This window comes from Mustelus asterias, chromosome 2, assembly GCF_964213995.1.
Source record: "Mustelus asterias chromosome 2, sMusAst1.hap1.1, whole genome shotgun sequence".
Classification (NCBI taxonomy): domain Eukaryota; kingdom Metazoa; phylum Chordata; class Chondrichthyes; order Carcharhiniformes; family Triakidae; genus Mustelus; species Mustelus asterias.
The window spans coordinates 91,666,329-91,683,533 of record NC_135802.1 but is presented as its reverse complement, the minus strand read 5'-3'; the positions used below and the strand labels follow the sequence as shown (position 1 = coordinate 91,683,533).

At 41.1% G+C, this 17,205-nt stretch overlaps 1 protein-coding gene across 1 annotated transcript; it reads left to right on the top strand.

Moving 5' to 3' along the window:
- Window positions 1-10,700: 10,700 nt before the first annotated feature.
- On the top strand, window positions 10,701-12,198 carry LOC144503604 (twist-related protein-like). The gene is made up of 2 exons (XM_078228201.1): window positions 10,701-11,348; window positions 12,060-12,198. The coding sequence occupies exon 1, from the start codon at window positions 10,828-10,830 to the stop codon at window positions 11,326-11,328; it is 501 nt and encodes a 166-aa protein (XP_078084327.1). The 5' UTR covers window positions 10,701-10,827; the 3' UTR covers window positions 11,329-11,348; window positions 12,060-12,198.
- The last annotated feature ends 5,007 nt before the right edge of the window (window positions 12,199-17,205 follow it).

Genomic DNA, 17,205 nt, shown 5'->3' with positions numbered 1-17,205 from the left:
CAACATGCAGACTCCGCACAGATAGAGACCCAAACCAGAAATCGAACCCAGGTCCCTGGTGCTATGAGGCAGCAGTGCTAACCACTGTGCCAACATGCTGCGAGCTGCCTTCTTGAATACAACTGCATGGCTTGCCAGGTAATTTCAGGCGACAGTTAAGAGTCCACTATATTGCTGTGGGTCTGGAATCACATGTACTGGGTGGGGACAACAGATGTTCTTTCCTAAAGAATATTAGTGTACCAGATGAGTTGCTAGAATCATATAGTTTCATTGTCACCATTACTTATACTAGATTTTTGTTCCAGATTAAATTCATTTTCCCCAGCTACTACGTTGGAATTTGAACTCTATCACTAGATCATTAGTCCAGTCTCTGAATCACTATGGTCCTGTACCTTCCCACTGCTGAATGTTCAAGTCACATCACACATAGTCTATCAATCATATCCTTTGTATTTTCACGAAAAGTTATCAATTTGTTAGGCACAAATTTCTTGATAAACACAATTTTATTAATATAATTATTTTGTTTTTCTGTTCTCATTATTTTCAGCAACAATTTGTCTGTACCCACCCCTCCACCCCCCCCCCCCCCCCTGCAATTCCCCTTCATCTCTTCTTGTTGGTAACAAGTTCCAGAAGAGCTAGTCACCCTTTGGTTCTTCATCCAGATGGCCATCATTCATGTCTCCTCAACATTGTGCATCAGAAAGTCATTCGACTACAGGACATTTTACAAATAGTGGTTAGCACTGGGGCAGCACGGTGGCACAATGGTTAGCACTGCTGCCTCACAACGCCAGGAACCTGGGTTCAATTCTTGGTTTGGGTCACTGTCTGTGTGGAGTTTGCACATTCTCCGCGTGTCAGTGTGTGTTTCCTCCGGGTGCTTCGGTTTCCTCCTACAGTCTAAAGATGTGCAGGTTAGGTTGATTGGCCATGCTAAATTGCACCTTAGTGTCAGGGGGACTAGCTAGGGTAAATGCATGGGGTTATGGGGATAGGGTCTGGGTGGGATTGTGGTCTGTGCAGACTCGATGGGCTGAATGGCTTCCTTCTGCACTGTAGGATTCTATAAATGAGCATGATTCTATCCTCACCTAGCATCCACATGTAAACTTCCAGAAGGGGTAAATTGATAAAGATCAGAAGAAAGAAGTTGAAACAATTATTCCCCCTATAATATAGAAATGCTATGACCATTGTTAGCATCCATACTAGTACTTTAGGTAAGATCAGACATGTCTTTCAGCACTTCCCCATTTTCTGCCAAAATTTGTCATGCTCCAACTGTGTGCATATTAATTTGCTCTTATTTTCTCCCTCCCTCACCTCACTGATCATCTTTGATATCAGTTGATAATCACTTCATGATAGAATTTGCAAATATCTTGATTAATTATCTCCCTTTTTGCATTTGAAACATCCACTTCACCATTTCCTCTGTTTTTCCAATCTTACTAACATGCCAATTTGCCTTTTAGTGATAGTCTGTCTTTTATTTTACAGGTGTTATCTTACCTGCTATGTAATTTTAGTTAAGATTTCCAACATCCATAGCTTTTTTCGCTTTTTACAAAGGTAAAGCCCAAATTTTATTTTACATGCTTGTAAATGTTTATTAATTAACCTTCAACATGTATGAGGGATTTATAGTATATGTTTGATTTTCACATGTATTCAACATGTATCAGTTGTTTACCAAGGTTAGGGGTGCAGTGATAGGTAAAGGAATGTTTAATCTGTGTCTATGTATCAATCTTCACTTTCAGGAGCTAGAGGTGAAGAATGTCAGTTCCTTTGCAGAGCGCCACCTAATGCTCCAAATGGACATTCCAATTGTATATTTGTGTTCTGTCTGTGACCTCTGAGGGCAATACTGCTGCAACATAGTTTGGGACATTTACTGGGACAGCTGGCAGACAGGGAGAAACCCTTGTCTTCTCTCTTTCTGACTCTGGGATGGTTTTCAAATCTGGTATAAAACTGAAGGATATCATTCTAATATATAACAGCAGACTATTTGCTATGATTCTATCATGCCATTCTTGCTTTATCTTAACTTACTACTTTGTATAGTAAGAAATTATGAAATCCCTACATGATAAAATACCATAGTTTCTTTTCCCTGTTTTGCCAAAACAAAGTATTCCTATCTTCTGCTCGTGCAAATAAGTTTTGGTAGGCATGGATGAATAAAAGTCAGAAAAACTCAAACGTTTGGTCACTTATTTATGGGATGCAAAACCAAGAACATGAGCCAATGTACAAGACATGGAGGTAGTCTCATGCTACTTAAGAGATTGTGCTGAGTGCTGTAAAACTTCAGCCTGCTGCAAAGCCATGTTGTACAATTACCCAGATGATTTATTCATAAGAACATAGAAACATGAGCAAACCACCTGGCCAATCCACCCTGAGATCATGATTGAACTGTGATCTAAATCCTTATATCCACCTTTGCTCATTTCCTTGCAAACCTTTGGTAACAAAAAAATCTATCAATCTCAGATTTAAAATTAACAATTAACCTACCATCAATTACCATTTGCAGAGAGTTCCAAACTTATCCCATCTTTTGTATGTAAAAATGTTTCTTAATTACAATCCCAAAAAGTCTATTTTTAGACAATGCCCCTCATCCCCCTTACAAGTGGAATTAGTTTATCTCTGTCGACCCAATCTGTTCCCCTTAGTATCCTGAAAACTTTGATCAATTCATCTATCAATTTTATAAATTCCAGGGAATACAACACAAGTATGTATAATTTCCTCTCCTAATTTAGCCTTTGAAATCTAGGTATCATTTGATAAATCCACATTCCCTCCATGGCCAATACATATTTCTGAGGTGTGGTGTTCAGAGTGCTCACAGATGTGGTCTAGTCAGAGTTTTGTGTAGCTGTAGTATAACTGAACCTCTTGTTCTCTAGTCCCCTAGACTTAAAGACCAGCATTCCACAAAAATAAAAGCAAAATACCATGGATGCTGGAAATCTGAAATAAAAGCAGAAAATGCTAGAAATCTCATCAGGTCTGGCAGTATTTGTGGAGAGAGAAATAGGGTTAATGCTTTGAGGCTGTGAAAAGTCAAAGGAACTTGGAAAGTAAACTCTGAAGAAGAGTCATACAGACTTAAAATGTTAATGCTATTTCTTTCTCCACAGATGCTGTCAGACCTGATGAGTTTTCCAGCATTTTCTGTTTTTATTCCAGCATTCCATTGGTCTTCTTTATTATTTTCTGCACTGATCCATGATATTTTAAATCTCTATATACGTGGACCCCGAGGTCAATTTGGATTTCCAATGTTTCTAGCTTTTCACTAACTAGAAATATCTGTTCCATCCTTTTTAGGTTCAAAGTGGATGACCTCACATTTTGCCTACAATGAAATTCAGTTTTACCCATTTGCTTAATTAATTAACATCTCTTTGTAAATTTACACTGTCACTTCCACAGCTCACAATACCACCTATATTTGTGTCTTCGGCAAATTTGGATATGTGATCCTTTATCCCATTACCTAAGTCATTAATAAATATGGTGAATAGTTGAGAATCCAACACAGGTCCTTGCAAGACACCACTAGCCACATCTTGGCAATTAGAGTACTTTATATCTAGTTTCTGTTTCCTGTCAAACAATTTCCAAAACAGGTCAATAATTTTCTTCAATTCCATGAATTTCAGCTTTAGTTAATAATTTCTTATGAGGGACTTTATCAAATACCTTCTGGAAATCCATATAAATAACATCCATAGACATTCCCTGATCCAGTACTATGGTCGCCTCTTCACAAAATTCAACTATGTTCTCCAGGCTGGACAGAGCATTTACAAATCCACACTGGCGCTCTCTGATCAGCTAAAAATTTAAGGTGTTCTGTCACACTATCATTAATCATAGATTCTAATTTCCTGATAATAGACATTGGTCAAACGGGCCTAGAATTCCTTGGTTTCCCTCTCTCACCTTTCTTGAACAACATGCCCAGTTTTCCAATCAAAAGGAATGCTTCTCAATCAAGATCATAGTTAGGGCATGCACATTGTTCTCAATTACTTCCCTTAAATCCCTGGGATGGAAACAATCAGGTCCTGGTGAGCTGTCGCTCTTAAGTGCCATTATTTTCTTCTTTCCTGTTCTTTTGTTAATGTTAATTTTGGTGAATCCCTGTCCCCTTTCAATATTAGTTTTCTTGGGATGTCCGACATGCTATCTTCTTCCTCTACAGTAAATACTGACACAAACGAATTACTCAACAATTCCCACCAGTTCTTTGTTTTCATTTAAAATATCAATTTATCAGTTTTTAAGAGATCACATTGCTCCTGATCATCCGCTTTTTCTTACGATAATTGTTAAAAGTATTTTTATTGATTTTAAAATCCCTTGTAAGTTTCTTTTCATAATCCCTTTTGAAGCTCCAACTGCCAGTTTTATACATCTTTCAGTTTCCAAATCTGCACCAGTTTGTGCATTTTTGCGTGTTATTGTCTTTAAAAGTTTTATGATGCCCCCTTACCTCTTTAGGGCTGGAATTTTCCCGTCCTGCACGCCACCGGAATTGTAGCAGGTGGGGAATGGATCATGCAAAGGTCCAATGACCTCGGACGGGATTCTTCAGTTTTGAGGCGAGCATGAGTGGAGAATACGGTGTGTGCGCTGTTTATTTTGGCAAGTGGAGCTCTTGCTCCTTAGGTTTAGATACTCACTCTGTGTCATGTTAAATTCATTTTGAATATCTGTTCCCCTAGAATTATCACATTATGCCTTCAACCTAACACCCCCTGCACATGCTCCCATCATAAACACATGCAATAACATGCACCAAACACTAAAACACTGGACAAACTTTTAAATATCTATTGCTTCAAGCTTAGTTGAACCACTAGAAGTATTTGAAGCAAAATTCATCAACTTCTTCCTTTCTGCACCAAATTCCCACAATATTTCCAAATTAATGTTTTATTTATGCCAATTTTATCAGACCACTCTGCTTCAGCAACTAACTTTGTTAGTTCTAGAGATTTTCTTTGAGCCACACCCAAGTTACAAGCACTGGCTCAGCTCCCTACTCACAGTAATTAGGCCCTACTCAGACAATCAACCTCCAGTTGATTAACAATAGACTATCACTGACAAGCAGTAAATGTTGACAGATTTAGTTTTTTTTTACCGGTTTTGAAGTTCTAAGTTAAATTCTAAATGTTAAACTAAGTTCCAGTTTCACTTCAATCTTTTAGGCCTTGAATGCTTTGTCGCTGAGCTTTGTGTGAGGGACATCCAACAATTTGGGACATCAATTGAGGATTGTACTTGACCAATTGGCAGCTATTGTATGACAATACCCCAGTAAATGCATAACAGTAGCAAGATATCAAGAGAATAGTGTTTCAATATGTTAATGTAGAAATCTCTTTAGTTGAAAAATTGTAGTGCCAGCAACTTCATTCCAATTTCTACACCTCCTCTTCTGAAAGTGAGAGTCAAAGTCCTGAATGGAAAACAGTGAGAGGCTCGGTTGGTAATACTTTACCTCTGGGTCACGTTGTGGGTTTGAATCCCACATGAGTGTTTTCCAGGTTAATGTTTGAGTGCAATGCCAAAGGGGTGGTGCACTGGTGGAGATAGTGCTGTCTGAATGAGATTTTAAACCGAGGTATCTGTGTGTTTGATAGACTTTAAAAGCAATAATGGGATGATTATTTAGGATATATGGCACAGAAACAGATTATTCAGCCCAACTAGTCAATGCCGGCGTTTATACTCCACTCGAGCCCAGTGGGGGGTTAGGATGAAAATGGACAAAGAGCTTTCTTCACTGAACAGTATTTGCTAAAAGACGTTATGTATTCCAGGCACGATGTATTTTTTATCTGCTGCAGTTTCATGGACTATCGCACAATAAGAAATGACATGAAATTCACCTTCCTTTCTTGATGGCAGACAATCTTCTTAAATCCCTCTTCCTTGTTCTCTCCACCCTCAATTCTGACAAATATGAGGAGCTTATGGATTTCTTCCTCACTAAGATTAAGACAAATCAATTAGGTACCTCGGCTGCATCCCTCCCTTCCACTTCCCCACTTGACCAAACTTCCTTTACTGCTTCCCCCTACTCTAACCCAGAACTTACCTCTTTACTTTCTCTCCTATCTCCCCATACTCTGAAGCACATCTTATCCATGAGACTCACCTACTGTTCCCTCGATACTGTTCCACTAAACTGTTGATCACTCAACTTCCCCTCCTGGCCTCCATTTTAGCCAGTATTTAAAAATGGTTCTCTGGCTTCAGCAGTTGGTCCATCCCTCGTTTTAATCATCTGTCATTGCCTCTCTCCTCAAAAACCAATTATTGACCTCTCTATCCTTTGCAATCTACCGTCTCACCTCCAACCTTGCTTTCCTCTTCAAAATCCTTGAATGTGTTGTCACCTCCCAAATCCATTCCCATCTTTCCAGAAACTCCGGGACGGATTCTCTGACCTTGCCTGTGGCTGTGATTCTCCAGTGCCGCTGCAGTGAATAGAGTTTTGACTGAGCGGCAAATTCTCCGTTCTCGCTGGCAGCAGTGACACAGCGAACGAGAATGGAGAATCCCGGCATCCATGGTTGAATCTCTCCAATCAGCTTTCCTTCGTGCCACAGTACCAAAACAACTCTCACCAAAGTTACAAATGGCATCCTATGTGACTGTGACAAAGGTCAACTTCTTGGCCTGCATGCAGACTTTGACACAGTTGACCACATCAACTTCCTCCATCATCTCTCCACAGTCACCCAGTTAGGTTGGACTGGTTTCACCTGCGTCCATTTCTTATCAATCTAATCATATCCAGAGTATCACTTGTAATCATTACTCTTCCTGTCCCTGCACTGTTACCTCTGGTGTCCCCAAAGAACAATCATTGTCTTTTCCGATTTCTCCTCTATGTGCTGCCCTTTGGTAACATGCATCAAATGCACAATGTTAGTTTTCACATGTATGCTGAGGACAACCAGCTCTACTTAACACCACCTCTCTCAACTCCTCCACTGTCGCTAAACTAGCAGATTGCTTATCCAGTATCCAATATTGGATGATCAGATATTTCCTCCAATTAAATAAACTGCAGCATTGTATTTGGTTCCCACTCCAAACCCTGTTCGCTGATTACCAACTCCAGCTCTCTCCCTGGCAACAGTCTGAGATGAAACCAGTCTATTTGCAACCTTGGTGTCACATTTAATGTAAGATGAGCTTTCCAACTCATATTCATGCTCTCTGTAAGATCACCTCTTTCCACCTCAGCTTCGTCCCTGTTTCAGCTCATCTGCTGCTGAAACTCTCATCCATTCCTTTATTTGCTCTACACTTGAGTATTCCAATGCACTCCTGTCTGGTCACTCACGTTTCTACCATCTGTAAACTACAGGCGACCCAAAACACTGCTGCCCATGCCTTAATTTGCTGCAAGTCCCATTTCCCCATCATCCCTGTACTCATTGACCTATATTGAATCACAGAAGGCTATTCAGCCCATCGAGTCTCCCACACCTTTTCCCCATAGCCCCATGTATTTACCCTGCTAATCCCCCTAACCTACACATCTTGGGATACTAAGGAATAATTCAGCATGGCCAATCCACCGAACCCACACATCTTTTGAGTGTGGGAGGAAACCAGAGCACCCGAAGGAAACCCATGCAGACACAGGGAAAACGTGCAAACTCCACATAGCCAGTCACCCAAGGCCAGAATTGAACTCGGGTCCCTGGTGCTGTGAGGCAGCAATGCTAATGTGCCACTGTGCTGCCCTTACCAGTGTGCCATCCAGTCAAGCAACATCTTGATTTTTTAATTCTCACCCTTGCCCCTCCCTATTTCTGTTATCTCCTCAAGTGCCCAAACTCCCTGACATTAGGGCGCTCCTCTGATTGAGATTTCTTCTGAATTCCCAATCCGAAATGCTTTACCATTGGTGGCAGAGGTTTCAGTTGCTTAGGCCTCAAGCTCTGAAATTCCCTCCCTGCACCTTCTCACCTAGCATCAGATGAATTTGATCTGCAAAGACTAATTCACTGTCAGATTCAGAAAATAAAGATTATTTTTTTCACTCGTTCGGGTTTATTATCCTGGTTACTACCGCCTTATTTGCAACAGCAAGAGAAAGTTCAGAGGATGCTGGGATATATACTGTAAGCAACATAAATGGACCATTGGGGCAATCCTGACCTACCACAACATCACCTCACCACGCCGTTCCCTTTGTCTGGCATTTTATTTCACTATTTCTAAGCCCTGAATCCTCCTTTCAGCAATGGTCCCTCAGGAGAGTCCCTTCTCTGTCTTCACATTTTCGCGCGATGTCCACCCACCCCATCCTCCTGCTGCAATCCAGACAAAGACGCGCGAAATATAGAATAAAGTAAAAACAGAAAATGTGGGGGAAAAAATCTCAGCTGGTCTGGCAGCATTGGTGGAGAGAGAAACAGAGTTAATGTTTACAGTCCAATATGACTTTTTCAGGCGTGAATAAGAGTCATTAGGACAGCCAGACAGTATTGGACAAGAAAAAATTAGCTCTCTTTCACTTCCAATGTCACTTTTCTCTTTAAGACTTTTTTTTTCTAGGAAATTCCGCCCTCTGTCGCTCACAGTTGGTTGGTGCAATGAGTGAACGATTAAAACTTCAACTTTATACATTTGAAATGTTGAGTTAGTGGTGCTTAAACGATGCTAAAAATTGAGCCGTTTGAAGTGCTGGCGGGACATATTCATAAACGGAGCTTTGTTACACTCCTTTTTTGGAAAGTTAAAGAGAAAATTGATTCCTATTGCAACTCTCCAGGGTATTTTTAGACAGAAGCCGATGCAGTTACCCCGGTTACTATTAATCGATACTGTTATGTAGAGGGGGGCGGGGGTGGCGGCGGCGAGCTATCACCAAGTATACTAGATGATTAAAAATGTTATCGAATGGAAGAGTTACCGTGTTCTCAAAGTTTGTATTGCAATAAAAAAACTATTGTTTAAATATATATTATCCAGTCAAGTTGGAAATGTTACCTATACAACGTGTATTTATGTGTATAAAACTGATTCCATTCTCCTAATGCACCAAGGATTATTTTATTTGATTGAAACGAAGCCGTTACACAGGAGAAGTTCAATGCCCCTGGTGAACAATTACTACTGGTCATTTAGGAATACTGACAACGATTAATGGCATACCATATAGGCAACTTTAAACGGCACCAGCTCACATTAAGCCGTTTTATGTGCTGTTCTTGGACGCTTTTCCTCTTTTTCTCTCACCAGGTAATGTTTATGTTGCATTTGGGCCTCACAGTTTGACTGTTGCTCGGGGATCCCGCTGCGTCTGGAACTTTGCACGAAAACTCCTTGTCCCTGAAGGAATAAAGTTGATGTATCCGGCTGGGGATTTCAAGGAAAGCATTCAATGATTTTTGTTGTTGTTGTTGCACTGCACAGGTATCCTTTCTGTATTTAAAATGGACATTACTTCGGGCCTAGCGTTTTGAAATAGATAATCAAATGCTGTCAACTGTTAGATTGTAATCATGTCTGCCCCTGTTTGATGTTATCTCTCCATTTGCTCTGACGAGCTCTTCTCACCAATTCATCTTCTCGTTTCATTCATTTAGCAATGAAGCCACTTAATTTGGTTCTTGCTGCGATTAACTGCACCTTACCGTCCTTTGCCTTTTTGTCAATTTATTTGTTTCCATTTTGCTTTTCAAGTTATGCGGGTCCTCATTAAACGTCCACGCAAGGCAGCAGAAACAATCGCCTCACCGTTAGGATGGATGTTGTACACTCGTGCAAGCTCGCGTCCCAATGTGCAGGACGTTTGACCAGAAGTGAGAAGCCACCCTTTTGAGGGAAAGAGTGTGTTTTGTAGGTGGAACATCTTTTTTGTAAAAAACCCAAAGTACAAAAATTCCTTTACAGAAAAAGGGCGGGTGAAGTGTGTGTTTCCTTCTTAATTCATTGCCAAGAATTTCGTGGAATATGTTATTGACATCAATATAGTGGCTGGCGGGGAGGGGATAATCGTCAATGAATTAATAAAGATGGTAGAAGATGGAACAAACTATTGAGGACCTGAATTAATCTTTTATTGTATAAACCGCCAAACACGTTTCGGATCATCTTCACATCACTTTTCGGCCAAGCTTGTAAATAATTTTGCCCTAAAGACATGTGCTTTTTTGAAGTAATCAACATATGTGCAGCAATCCACCGCCCGGAATAGTTTTTATCTGTCTTACACACAATTTATACATATATATATAAAGAAAATGCACATCATGCCATGAACCCACTACAAAACAAATCAATCCACTAAAAGCAATAGGAATGAGCAAACGAGAGGTTCTGGGCATATCTGAACTGAAGCCACTAACAAATAACCAATCGTTAAATTGATAAGCAAATGTCAAGTGTTTTCCTTTTTTAAAGAATATTCTGTATGGAAAGATGACGCCAGCAGTCGCTTTAGAAGGCTGTGTTTAAAATATTTGCTGCAGTGGATCTGTTAACTGACGGTCTTTGCAACAAGGCTCCACCTCATTTGGTGATGAAAATTCATAATAGCCAATCAGGTCCATCTCCCAAAAGATCCAGGCACCCAGAGCTATATTACCCCTTTGAAAAGTTTCCTGTAATTCAGAGCCGTCTCTCAGAAGTCATCGTTTGGATAAGTTCAGCTCCTTTTGATAATTCATTTGATTTAAGTCGACCCCTGTAACCGCGCTGCGGCTGTCAGCTGCTGGATATCCCAATATTCCACCCTTTCGTTTCTTTAAACCGATGTTAGAAGTCATCATGCAGGACGAAGAAAACTCCCCAGTCTCTCCAGTAGAGAGCCTGAGCAACAGTGAGGACGAAGGAGACAGGCAGCTGAAGAAAAGTGTCAGAAAGAGGCGACCGAGCAGGAAATCTGGAGAGGAAACGGACAGCCCCGCGTCAGTCAAAAGGGGCAAGAAGAGAGACGGCAGCCCCCAGTCCTTCGAAGAACTGCAAACCCAGAGGGTCATGGCCAATGTAAGGGAGCGCCAGAGGACACAATCCCTCAACGAAGCCTTCTCAGCCCTGCGTAAAATCATTCCCACCCTACCGTCGGACAAACTGAGCAAAATCCAGACCCTCAAGCTCGCGGCGAGGTACATAGATTTCCTTTACCAGGTCTTACAAAGTGACGAGCTGGACAACAAAATGTCGAGCTGCAGTTATGTGGCACACGAGAGACTCAGTTACGCTTTCTCTGTGTGGAGGATGGAGGGAGCCTGGTCCATGTCCACATCACATTAGCAACCACCCTTAGGACAAAGGTAAGCATCAGATTGGCACACTTATTAACTGTGCTTCACCAAAACAAAAGGCGCTTATTAACTGCTCAGTAAAGGGGAGGCGGTTCTTCACGTCCCCTGTGTGTCCAGGTTGGAAATATTTTGACTAAAATGACAATTCAGCGGGACATTTAAATCCAAATGCAACCATTTTCAAAAATGTTTGTAGATTTATTTTGGAAACGGTGTTTGCTGTTTCTCCTTCTCGCTGGTTTATTTTTGTTTTTTTTAATCCAGGTTTCCACTTCCTCCTTCATCTTGCTTTTTTTCTGGGGTCTGTTCCTTATTTCCTTCTCTGCCCCCGCCCCCCACACCCGCTTCCCCACTTAGACACATGTATCTCCATTTCTCATCAGTAACGATTCCCTTCACTTCTTCACTCCTCCTAACTCGCTCTGCCACTCTTGCTGTAGGAATTCAACAACTTTCACTTTCTGTCCTTTCTCGAAGGCAGTTTCCAAACCCATGCTCCAAAACCATCATTGGGTGCAGGTATCAATTCCAGAACGCTAAATAGGCTTTTTAAAAGTATACCCAATCCACAACTGCGGGATGCAACACTTTACCTAAATTGAGGTTTTCCACATCTCCCGCAACACCATCCCTACCCCCACTCCCCTGACAAATAGAGGTGCCAAAAGCAGTGGTCCCTTGGCTCGCTAATCTCAGTGTAATCCATTGCTGTTTTCCTAGGTGAAAAAGATTTGTCACAAAAGGGCCAACGGCTGGACAGACAACAGAGTTTGACGTCTGGATACTTAAACACGTTGATCTTTGCCACTGATGGATCATAAGAGAAAAGTTTTTTAAAAAAAACATTAATGGAAAGGGCGTGGGAAGCACTTACAGAAATGGAGCCCTGGACGTGGACCCATCCAATCGTGCGGCAATACAATCATTTGTACATCTGAGGTGTATTTTGCCATTCGCATCATTTTATCCAGACGATGAATGTTGTTGGAACTCATTCCTCCTTTACTATGCATGCCTTCAACAATCATGTCTATATCTGCTATTGAGGACGCAGGAAAGATGATTTATCTTATTTTCTTTTTTTTCCAAAACTACTACCGTGACCTGGTCTAGAGTGACGATAAGTTTTTAAAAAATGGACCAAACTGTTATTGCAAAAAAATCCAGTTGGTTAGTCTTTCCTCTCTTGAAAAAAAACATTTATTTATTTATTAATGTGCCATGTCTCAATGCATAAAGATCTGGTGTCTAAATGCATTCATATTTTTTGATTGTTTTGTAAATATCTATGTATATTTTCTGCAATAAATACCTATGATCTAAACTTTAAGGCAAAGTTATATACACATACGGCTATTTTACGGTTTAATCCGGTTGTTACTTAAGGGGTAAACTTGATGATGAATAGCTGTTTGTAGTAAGTTGTAACGGCCCCCAGGGGAGAGTGGAATCTAACAAACAAACGGTGCACAAAAGACAAATAGAACGGCTACTGACAGACAAAGACGAGTGAGATAGAATGAGAGGGAGAAAGAGTGAACACCGTCAAACACGGGCAGATTATTGACCTTTTAACAGGCTATAATTAAAAGCATGCACAGCAATGTTATGTTGCTTTCAAGACCTGGATTCATGTCAATACTGCAGTATTTGCTTAGCCATAACTCCGGGCTGCGAAATGAAGACCAAAAGAGCGATTCGCGCCCCACCATTTGTCGATAAACTAGTTTGTGAATTCAGAAGGTATTTGCGAATTAAAGCTATCTTTCACAGACTGATATTAGTATAGTGTATGGACTATGGAACAGAAACATCTTAAAAGCACGTGACATAACTTCTTTGGAAGGGAGTTAGGTGCAGAATTCTAAGGAACCAAGTAGACTATTTATAAAAGCACGATATAGGTTATTCTATCTAATTCCTTGGAACGAATTGTACAGCGCGAATATTTTTTTACACTGTCCAAAATGCAGAATTTTAAAAAACTACCTTATTTATTTCGCTGGTAATGAAATAAGATGTTCATGTGCTTCAGATGTATAATCTAAACAGCGTGTTTAAAACATTTGTCTCTCATTATGTTAAGCTGCACACACATATATGGCAGTTTAAAATCCTTCATATCAAGTTGAACGGTTCGCGCAGTGGAAGGGTAGTTCTGTACAAAGGCGGAGAGGTTAGGCATTGTGAAGGGTTATTCCAAATGGTGTAATCTAACAAAACCCTGCACTTAACTGACCAGCAAGTCATTGGGGCAGGCACTTTGCTACTTTCTTACAGCTCTCGATTTTTCCAATAAAGAGCGTGCCAGTGGTAATGCATAGTAGAAATGTTTTTGTAATGTTACTCTTGCGCTAGGTATTACCACACAGGGTGATAGCCTTATTTGCTTTCTAATTGATGGATTGGCTGCCGAGGCATTTCATTATTTTACAGCATTCGTTCTTGGGTGTTTTGATATCAAAAGGGTTCAATTTGTTGCTCATTTTGCCCTTAAAGGGGTGTTCGTTTTCATTCGTTACCATGAAAATGACCCGAATCGAGCAATTCTTTTTCGGTTCGATTCGGTGTGAGCAAGGTTCAAATAGTTTGGTATTAAATGTTGCATCTATAGGATAATGTATGTGCATTGCTTGTAAAGGGAGAAAGCAATGAATTAGGATCAAGTGGAGATTAAAGTAGTAGGTTTGAGTTATTGTGGATACAGTAATTCCCACATTCCTGTCGATCCTGGGAATGTGAGTTCCACAGCTCGATTTTATATGGCTTCGGCATCAATTGCTGTTCGTCTGTCTTTGACATTTCATCACACATCAAAGACCTGTCCAGAGATCTACATTCCGTCACACTTTTAAAACTGCACTGAATCCTCCACCCTCCCCCGTGTGTAGGCCCAAAGTCTGATTTTCAACCCCTCTCAAAAAAACTGCCCAAAATATAACCCGCATTAAATCTGTCAACTCAGCCCCCCCCCCCCCAAAAAAAACATTGTACAATATGGATTGTGCTAGCCTTCATTTCAGAAAACAATTTTAAACGGCTACATTATACCGAAGGTGGATTTTATCTTCAACCGTTTTAAATAAGTGAAGGGGATATTTCATGATAGAATGTACTCCCTCCCCCCACACCCAACATTGGACATTAAGTTGCACTGCATTGTACAAGGGTCACAGAGAATTCCATATCTGGGCCTGCACGGGCTTCATTCAAAGCCTCAGAACCAGACCTCCACCACGGTTTCATTTCCTCAGAAGCGTTTTAAAATCCTCACGGATCCTCTTAAAAGTCAGCGGTCGAGGAAGTGGCGGGGGGGGGGGGGGGGGGGAGGGGTGAGGTGGAGGGGTGGGGGAGGGGTGGTCTTGGGCTTATCAAAATAAAAGACAAATAATAAAAAGGGTCGACTCCTTATTTATAAAATGAAAAGCCAATGTTTAAGCAAGTATTTTTTTCCCCAAAATGAGTGCAAAACGTTTTACAATTGAAAGGGTTATGCATTGGTTGAAATACAAATTGCCACAGCTCTAGGTTAGAGGACGGTGGTTGTGTGGCATTTGTGGCTGCATTAATAATTCCATCCAACCTCGTTGTATACTGCATGACTTCGTATCCCTATAGATAACTCTTCAAAATTTGGATTGCATGCAAAGCCTTCCTCGGTAGTTTTTTTTTGGAGCTGTTTCTTTTAAATCCCCGTGTGATGTAATTTGTGCGTCCTGCCAGAGGAAGTTGCAGCTTTGTATTGTGGAGTAACATGTTCCAGTCATTATTTTGATAACTCTCTAGCTGAACAGTATTCGAATGGGGAATCCACATTATTGAAAAGCTCCTCCGCCCTTGCTTTTCCCCCAGGGCGAATCCATGACTTGTAGCATTTTAAATGATTCACCAAATAACTTCGACTCACAGAAATGACGAGCAAACAGTTTTTGAAAAACTTGGAGTTTGCACTTCCATTCGATCATCTGGTTAACTTGCGTCCGCGCCAAAAGCGATCAGGATAGAGTCAACTCACTGAAGAGCTGCCCCGCCGGAATATGAGCGAGTTGTATAACGCTCCACGTGGATGGACGTTGTTGGGTCGAGATCAGTATTATCGCTCAGGATATTACTAAAACTGTTCCTGAGTGCGTTGTTCGGCGATGACAGAACCCTGCTGCTTTGTGGTGATCAATAAGGGTGACAACACCGCGGGGCTATGCAGCAATAGGCTGTCAAGCCATCTTCTGTCAATGTTATTGCAATAACCTTCTTTCTAGAAGGCAAATTATGTTATAAACCGTAAATTGGAGTGTTATTAAAGGCAAGGATTTTTTTAAAACAAAAAAACCTGTGGTGTTCTGTAAGCTCTCGGCTTTGGCACATATTCTGACCTTGTACAGTATCGAATTCTTCCAAGGCACATGATTTCACTTGAAGTGCTGCCCAGGAATCCTCTGAAGTGACCGTTTGTCCCAATAAAGTGATGTAAGGCTTTTTATTCTTTCATTCCATCTCATAAACAACTTAGACACAATGTTTACCAAGGTGGGTAGGAAGTAATGGAGAGAAGTGTGTGTGTGTGTAGGGGGGGGGGGGGTCCACTAGGGTGCGCGTTATACATTTGTAAATAGCATTCTTCACCTTGGGGGTTGTACGCAGAGGATATAGAGCCACTGAGGATTAATGTTAAAAGTTAACGTCTGCGCCCCCTCCCCCTCCTCCCTCCCAACAACCCACAACCAACAAATACAGGTACAAGAGTAAACTTAGTTTCCCACGGCACTGAGATGTTGCTACTCTATAATATTAGTTGCCCTTAATGTGACTTTGAAAATTAAAATTAAGCATGTGCAGGTGTTCGATTCCAGTTTCAAGTCATCCCAGATGCCCATACAACCAGTAAATAAGCAGACAACAGAAGGTCAATTTCAAATAATTCCCTACGAATACAGTTTCCAACTTGCTTCGTAAAAAAAAAAATGAAGGAGCTCGTGATTTATGGAGTGGCACCCGTCTAGCATGGTTTTCTAATGACTAATTTATCATAGCGTAGCCTAATATTGAATGGACACGTATCAGTGCCAAATTCCGTTCAAACAGGAAAGATCATTAGGTGAGGTAGCTTTGGAATAAGTGAAGAGTAACTCGAGTCATGAGATGGCCGGTAGATGATACGCACACCTGCTTCCAGGTTTGTTCTAACTGGATGAAGAACATGTGTCTGTGTGGAGTTATTTGATCCGTTCACCTCTGCCTAGTGAAACAAATATGTGTTCACAAAGTGAGGGGGACGTCAACCCTGATCTAATAGGCATCCTTTAGGTCCCACACCTGCTCTAAATCGGCTGGGAACTGCTTGACTCCTTGTTCATCAAGCCGTACGGCTGTAGGGATGGGTTAGGAGGGATGTTATTTGCACAATCCGTCGCTCTTTAGCATTTATTTTAAATAGCATTTACCGTCTGCAAACGTAGTGAGTTGAAATATTTTCCAGCGCCACATTTCGGACCCGAATCCAGAAAATTAGGAAGTTAAAAAGTGGCTGTATCATCCCAACATGTTGGCCGATGGAATCTACCTGAACGGGATTAAGCAGGTGTTATAGATAGTGTATGATATGTCACGTGCAGCGGAGTCCAGATGTGCAGGTTTGCAAACACCACGCCTTTCCAACACACTTTGCACACAAAATGGATTGGACAGAATCAAGGAGGGAAAATGTGAGTTTTATTTCATCGGGTGCCGGTGGCATTAGTGCGGCCAGGTCGTATTTTCTTTTCTCTCTCTTTGCTAGAGATGGAGGCTGTTTGATCCTTGGGAAAAGTATCGGATTCGGTGCCAGAAGGCTGCGACTAATCGATTGCTGTTTGATGGGGTTTGAGGA

Coding starts and splice junctions, on each gene's coding strand:
- LOC144503604 (XM_078228201.1), top strand. CDS start 10,828: ATGTTAGAAGTCATCATGCAGGACGAAGAAAACTCCCCAGTCTCTCCA.